This window comes from Colossoma macropomum, unplaced genomic scaffold (assembly GCF_904425465.1).
Source record: "Colossoma macropomum unplaced genomic scaffold, Colossoma_macropomum, whole genome shotgun sequence".
Classification (NCBI taxonomy): domain Eukaryota; kingdom Metazoa; phylum Chordata; class Actinopteri; order Characiformes; family Serrasalmidae; genus Colossoma; species Colossoma macropomum.
Genome location: NW_023494799.1, coordinates 22550760 through 22558382, shown reverse-complemented (window position 1 = coordinate 22558382; position 7623 = coordinate 22550760). Strand labels below are relative to the sequence as shown.

The 7623-nt window shown below is 41.3% G+C and overlaps 1 protein-coding gene across 1 annotated transcript; it reads right to left on the bottom strand.

The window, feature by feature from the left end:
- Positions 1 to 160: 160 nt before the first annotated feature.
- On the bottom strand, positions 161 to 7009 carry zgc:158785 (uncharacterized protein LOC791214 homolog). Its single transcript, XM_036586914.1, has 4 exons — positions 6846 to 7009; positions 5134 to 5338; positions 2496 to 2702; positions 161 to 319 (listed from the first exon to the last, which is right to left on the bottom strand). Exons 1-4 carry the CDS (start codon positions 7007 to 7009, stop codon positions 161 to 163), a joined length of 735 nt encoding a protein of 244 aa, XP_036442807.1.
- Positions 7010 to 7623: the final 614 nt, after the last annotated feature.

Here is a 7623-nt window from a genome sequence, read left to right as displayed (position 1 = left end):
TTTTGCTTTTCAGTTTCAGCCATGACGTTGCTGTTTCACTGATGTTTTTAAAATACTGCAAGGCATAATCGCAATTGCAGTATGTAGCAATATAGACTCAGTGTTAGTGTTTTGTCCATATTATGCAGTCTGTGTCTTGGCAGGCATCCATCCACTCTAGCTACACTACCGTCTCCTTGCCTTTGTCCTTGCACAGAAAGTGCAGTGCTGGGTTTTGTTGGCACTGGGGGGTCTGTTTAGGTGGGGGAATCTGCAGCCTCACTCTGGGGTTGGTCTCACTCCAGGTCCTGAACAGGTGGACATGGTAACGCAGGGACACCTGTGATGGTGAATCAAACATTTAGATATATTCATCTATTCGGCCTACAGCAGTTTAGCCCCGCCCACTCACACTGAGGTCATAAGGAGTGTTACAGCCCGCACTGCTTTTTGAATGAGGCAGTATACAGGACAGCCGTCATTTATTCAGTCACACACACACATACATTATTTATTTATATATATAATATAAATTTCAGTCTAAAAGGGGAATTCCACCAATTTTTCACAATTCCAGCCTAATGAAATGATCAAATGGTTAAGATGTAAACAGTCATTCAGAGTGGTTTGGTGTCAAATGCTCCGTTCTAGAGAAACTCACCAAGTCAGATTTATTCACAGTGGTGGTGATAGGAACCAGACGTCCACCTCTAAAAGCTCCCTCACAGAAAGTTACTACATGAACTGTTGTGAATACACTGTCTGATGTCTGAGACGTTTTACGATATTTTATGATAGTTTTGTTTTAGTAAACAAAATGGCTGTATTAGTGTTGTAGTTATGGTGACCCCTGGTACCTATTACCACCACTGTAAAGAAATCTGAACCATTTCACACCAAACCGCTCTGAATGGCTTAGTTTACGTGTGAGCGATTTAAATATACATACGTTTTGAAAAAGCGGTGGAATTCCCCTTTAATGGAATGGAATGCCCTGAGATGACTTACAATGGGGGAGTGTAAAATACTTGTGGATTAATATTATAAAATTCCTGAACTTCCAGACTGTTAACATGTTGGAAGGACATTAGGCCAATGTGCATAAACAGTTTGAAGGCAAATTGATGATCGACATTAGGGGTGCGGGAAAAAATCGATTCTTAGATGCATCGCGATGCAGACGTGGACGATTCTGAATCGATTCATAAATGTCAAAAATCGATTTTCTGAATATTTAATTTATAACGTAATGTTGACGGAACGCAAAAGGCGGAACCTGGAAGTGGGTAAGTGCCCGGACAGTCTGTGGCGGCACATAACAAAAACTACTGCTACTACTGAATGAGCGAGAAATCCGACCGACTCCCTCTGCATTAAAGCCAGGTTAGGTCAGGAGTCACAACACAAATGTTAAGAAGAGCCATTTTGTCCTTTCAACAAAAATCAAACCACCTTGGGAGCCGCAACATTTAATGTCCAGTATGTGATAATGTCCTAGTTTAGGCTAAAAAATATAAACGAAAACGCAGACTTGCTCTGCTCTCTCTACTTTAAGCTTTAGCTACAGCTGCTTTTCTTCCAACTCCGCCAGAAAACTTTTCCTCAAAAGTTGAATAGTTTCTTGTAAAATGTCTCTCAGCGTTCTGCTGTTTTACGAGGCTAAAGTCGCTTCTTACTCGCCAGCTTCTTGCTGAACTTTCCCGTTCCACCTTAAATTCTGACTGAGGCGCCGAATGTAAAAGCGGCACCATTTAAGGTGGTACAGGGAAAATTAGAAAGAGAAGCGACTTCATCTTCTCAACTTTTTAGTGTTTGACAGTCTCTCGTTGCAGATTTGACGTACCAGGAAACCAACTGCGCTGCTTATAAATGCGAATAAGTCCATTCATCTCCAAATGTTCGTCTGTCTTTCTCTTTTCCTTTGTCGTTCGCTACTCGCCCGGCGAAACCTCGTTGCTACGTGACCTGCAGTCTTTGGCGCTCCCCCCCTCTATAACGAGACCAAAAACCGAAGTTAGGAAATCCCTAAAGAATATATAATGTGCTGCGTGGTCATCCATCACCACTGGATCTTATTTCACCGTAACGGCGCATTTTATCACAGATGAGTGGCAGCAGCGTCTCCACCAAGAGCAGTGAATGAGAGCCTTCTAGCTCACTTGCAACATCACTTCCATTTGTTTTATTAATAAAAGATATTGGAAGTAAATTCATTATGGATCATTACAAATACTTTGTTTTAAAACTACCGAGTCCTCACACAGTAAGAAAATAGAAATCATGTATAGAAAAAAAAGATGCATCGATAATCGTTTTATAATCGCATTGCAGCCCTCTGAATCGTAATCGGATCGAATCGCGAGGTGCCTAGAGATTCCCACCCCTAATCTACATGGTATAAAAACATGGTGAAATATGGAAAACATGAGTAGTGCTGATTAGAAAGAACCACACACTCAAAGATACATGCAGCAATCAGCTCCTCCAAGCCCTGTTTTTAATCAAAAGGGACTCACAACAGTCCAGAAGAAGTAGATGGTGAAGAGGGCCAGTGTGAGCACTATGAGTCCGAACGCCTCCATGCCATTGCTGTAGTAGAGGTCCATGGCCCCCTGCACGCACAGCCAGCCGGACAGACTGGCCAGTGGAGTTATGAATAGGAAGCAGATCGCATCCCCGCACAGTGTCCGCCTCTGGTGCTGCATGGATGGAGCGGCCAGCCACTAAATCAGCAGAGACAGACATGATCAGAACAGCATTAACCCAACTGGCCTACGGCACTGTGCAAAAGTCAGAGACCCCCTTCATTTATTTGATCTCCAGTTAAAAAGGCCATTAAGTACAATTTATTCATTTTTCAACGTCAGAACAGAAAAATATACAGAAGCCTCAACAAGTAAATCTAATCAGAAGTTGAGTGTTCAGTGTGTCATTCTTTACCCTTATTACAGCTTCCATTCTTTTCAGGAGACTCACTTTCAGTTTCTCAAAGAAATCTGCAGACACACCTCCAAAGTTCAGTCTTAGAAGTTGGTTTAACGTTTTCTGCTTTTCACAGTCCAAGTAATCCCAATTACAAATTTAGACTGTCGGTGCTTAAAACCTCTTAAAAAACAAATCAGATGTCCAGCTTCTGTGTTCTAGTGCACGTTTTCTTTTGTGTTTCCTTCTTATTATATACTTCTGTATTTTTATATTTTACACTAATATTAAAACCTTATCCTCTGTTCATTTTGCTTGTGTTACTGTTTGCTATCTGGTGTGGACCAAAATGAGGAGGTTCCCCTTTTGAGTGTTGGTTCCTCTCAAGGTTTCTTCCTCCTGCTTTTAGCGAGTTTTTTCTTGCCACTGTCGCCATTGGCGACGCTCCTGGGGGTTCAGACCTGGATTTTTCTGTAAAGCTGCTTTCTGACAACGCCTGTTGTAAAAAGCGCTATATAAATAAACTTTGACTTGACTTATTATGCCCTGCATGTACCTCACTGTCATGAACAGATGTTACAAAATGCATATAAGCCAAAAACCTTCTCAGAAGTATCAGACATTCATAACCATTTCATGTAATAACTTTCTGTGAGGGAGCTTTGAGAGGTGGATGTCTGGTTCCTGTCACCACCACTGTGAACAATTCTGACTCGGTAAGTTTCTCTAGAACGGAGCATTTGACACCAAACCACTCTGAATGACTGTTTACATCTTAACCATTTATTTATGCAGAAATGTAGGGAATTAGATAGACTTGCCCTTTCAGCTTGAACACAGTGATAGGGCTGTGATAGCATCCCCTATACAGCAGTGTGATCCCACTACAGCAGTTAAGATCACACCAAGTTTTTTTTAGAGGAAATTAAAGGGTAAAGTAACATGATTCCTGTTGAAGCAACCAGGCTACATGTGTAGCTCATTTTCTTTATTATTCCTTTATTGTTACCTATGCTACCATGTTAATTGGATTTTGAAGGCTATTGAGAAGCTGTTGGTGAACATATTTGACCGCAGATGTGCAGAAGTGTTCTCAGACGCAGTCCTTGGACCACTGTTCAGCAGTCATGAGCACAAAGAGGGACTTCTGATTCTTCTGTCCTGCGGGCCCCAGCAGACGGGCTGTAATCATCAGCTTACTGTGTGCCAGTCCACACAGGCGAGATAAAAGACCTCACGGAAGCGCAGAGCCCTGGCCGGGCCTCGCTGGAATACGCGCACCATCTAATCTCATTACCTGCTAAGTGGCTTTAGTGGTTAAAAGCAGCCGAGCTGCAGCAGACCCTCCAATGTGAACTCTGCCTGTGGGTCGACCCGGGACATGAGGACATAACTTCAGTGCAACACTGTTCAAAAAATGGTGGGATCACTGGTCCAAAGTTTGGAATCAGTGTTAGCAATAAGAAAATATTAATTTGCTGCAGATAAATGAATAAAGTTATTCTAATGTGATGCTAGAAACTAAAAAAAATTGCTAGGAAGCTGTAAATAATTATGAAATGTTGACGTGTCCAGAATGCTGAACAGAAATCAATGAATGAAATCTTTTTGCTGGAAAGTTACAAATTTTTCTTTCTCCTGTAAAGTTACCAGCAAAAATAAAAAAATTTTAAACATTAAATTGTGTAAGTTATTGTACAAATGTTATTGTAACAACATAAATGTGCCCTCAAAGGTACAACAGTGTTTTTAAGGTCCAGTAGTGAAATTTAAATAGGTTTTTCCAGGTGAAAAGTACATTTTGTACCTTTTCATAACCTAATGTTTTAAAACAGAACAATAACATAAAAAAGCCTGGAGATGAGACGGGGTGTGTGGAGTCAATACAACATATAGAAAATATAATTTCAATAGATTACGTTACAGTTATGTTCCCTGACTGAGGTACCACCCCAATGACAGTTTCCTTTATGTGTGTGTATATATATATATATATATATATATATATATATATATAATTGTAAACCTAAAAAGTGGACCTATATCATGGGTTTTTCTGATAAAGTGATCAAGTTTGGTGAAGCTAATAAGCTAATAACTCAGTGTATATTGAAATCTGAAAATAAAAATAGGTGGTAAATTATTTTAGGATGTTGCGGTCATCCCAAGCTGCCCTTGGTGTCCTAATCAGCTGTTCCTCCATCCTGAGAAAGCGTGATGTGCTGTGTTTACCTCAGTCAGAGGCTTTGGCAGGCGCTCCAGCGCAAACTCAAAGTGGCAGAGCTCGCAGTGGCTGGTGCCGGAGGCGGTTAGCCAGTGTTCCAGACACACACGGTGCACCATGGCCAGCGTCCCTGCACACTCACACGGAGATAAAAGATCCCCGGCACTGTGGCCTTCGTGACAAATCCGGCAGAATGGCTCCTCTCCATTCAGACTGCAGAGATTAGCAGAGCAGGAGTAAAGAGTTTCTCTCTGTGTAGTGCTACACGCTTATATCCAAATATATCCACCACTTATGATGTGATTAACCATCACTTTCGTTGTAAAACAAGCAAATCTGTTTTTAGTGAGCTGCTTTAGAATCATTTGTCTCTTAAAGTGATAGTTTGGCAAGAAATTGTATTTATACAGTATACACTTTTTCCCCAAATGCAGTTGATCAGTCAAGACATGTTTGGTGTCCTAAGTTTTATTTTATTTTTGTATTCAAGCTACAAGGCTAAAGAAGCTAAATAATGGAAGCTTACACCCCACCAATTTACAAAAGTGAACTACATAAGGAAAAAGAGCAGCAGCCAATGTAAATCTAGGGAGCTAAGGATATCATGGAAAAACAAATTTCCCTTGCTTTTTTGACATGAAGGAGTGTCACATAATATGTGAACATTTTCAAAGTTTCAAAACGTACCATTCACTATTCACTCCATTCAGTCCATACATGGAAACCATGCTGCAAAAACAACATGCTTTCAATTCATTGTTTCTGTGATGTCACAAAAACTGAGTCATTTACATGTATCCACCTTTTTAGCCTATAGCAGTTAAACTCTGCCCGCTCACACTGAAGCAGTGTTTCAGCTCAGAGTGCTTTTTGAATGAGGCACAATTCAGAGAAGCCATTCAGAACAGAGCTCATTTACATATATCAGTCTTATAAGCACAGTAACTAAAACGGTATAATTCTAAGGGACAGCAAGAGGTTGGAAAAAGTTCATGTGAACATGAATTATGACCATTTTTGGTATATAAAATAAATTGTATACAAAACACAATTTGACCTCACAAGTGGACCTCAAGGGAAAAAAAAAGAAAAGAACCATGGAGTGTCTGAACTCTGTACTCCACCAGGGGGCACTGTAGAGCCTGTGTTATTCTAGTCAGAATAGAGAAGACTACCACACTGTGGACGAGAAGTGGCCCACTGCAGATAGTACAAAGTGCCGTTATAGCACATAGGAAGCTTTACAGAGAAGCCATGATAAACAAGATCAAGTTCATTTGATACTCTACTGGTAATAAAGGTTTCAACATCATTTATCAAGTTTAGTATCAGTTAACCACCTCTTCACTAACTCACTGTTGTCCAGCTAAAAGGTACAAGGTGAAATACATTCCAATGAGGCTAAGCTAATAACATTAGCAGACAATTAGCATCTGTGTTTTTACCTTAACGACTGTAAAATAGCTGTCTTTCTAGGCCAAACTGTGTCATCTACTTCTATGGATTTGTATGATGATTGATGCATGCAGTTAGCACCATGCTAATATCGGTGGGGTATGAACCTCCGTTACTTGTTAGCTACATTAGCCCAGTAGTCCAAATCCAAAGAAACTTCAAAAAGTAAACTTGGGGTAAAGAAGAGAAACTGTATGTTTCATTTTTTGCTGAACTGTCCCTTTAAGATGTGGTGAAACCTTACAAACATTGAGATCTGACCCACCTGCTGCAGCTGGTTGCTGGTACCATGGAGGGTACATTAGCTGGACACTGGCTGACCTCCTGCACCAGGGTTGTGGGGCTCTCTTCTGCTTCATGCTCCGTCTCTGCTTTCTCCAGTCCTGCAGGACCAGAATCAGGCGCTGCTGACCACTCCTCACCCTGCATGGCCTCTACATACACCACCCCTCATACCTCACACCTTCACTGAGACAGAGAGAGAGAAGAATCAGACACATAGACAGCATTACAAGTCTAAAAGCGGATTGAGCTATTTATTTAAAGGTGCAGTGTGTAAGATTTATTGCGATCTAGTGGTGATGTTGCAGATTGCAACCATCAGAACCCCCCTTCCTCGCCCTCCCTTTTCAAGCATGTAGTAGAACCTTCGGTGGCTCTCAGGTTTTCTGTCATCGCCTGTCCTGATTTCGTTTCGCATCTTCATGTTTTCTCTTCTTTGACAGTGAGGATTCACCATCCTTCACTTTATCTTGTGCTACATAATAAGTCTGATCCTCAACTGTCAAAATTTGGGTTCTCAATCTTCTCACAACACAAAATGGTCAGCCAGCACCTACAGCAACCACTGATTCTTCTTCTTTCTACGTCTTCCTACTGGAGCTACGGCGTCACCAAATTCAAACGGCCGCTTCAGTGTAAAAACCCAAAAGGCACCCTCTGTAGCCAGTGTTCGGTTTGTCTGTTCTGGGCTACTGTAGAAACATGGCGGCGCAACATGGCGTCCTCTGTTGGTAGAGGAGCCGCTCACTATGTAGATATGA

Bases quoted from the DNA above. Each gene is read 5' to 3' on its own strand.
- zgc:158785 (XM_036586914.1), bottom strand. From the start codon at position 7,009: ATGCAGGGTGAGGAGTGGTCAGCAGCGCCTGATTCTGGTCCTGCAGGA. The intron at 2,703-5,133 runs GTAAACACAGCA...CTGCTGATTTAG, and splicing joins TGCCAAAGCCTCTGACTGAG to TGGCTGGCCGCTCCATCCAT. The intron at 320-2,495 runs GTGAGTCCCTTT...TCACCATCACAG, and splicing joins TCTACTTCTTCTGGACTGTT to GTGTCCCTGCGTTACCATGT.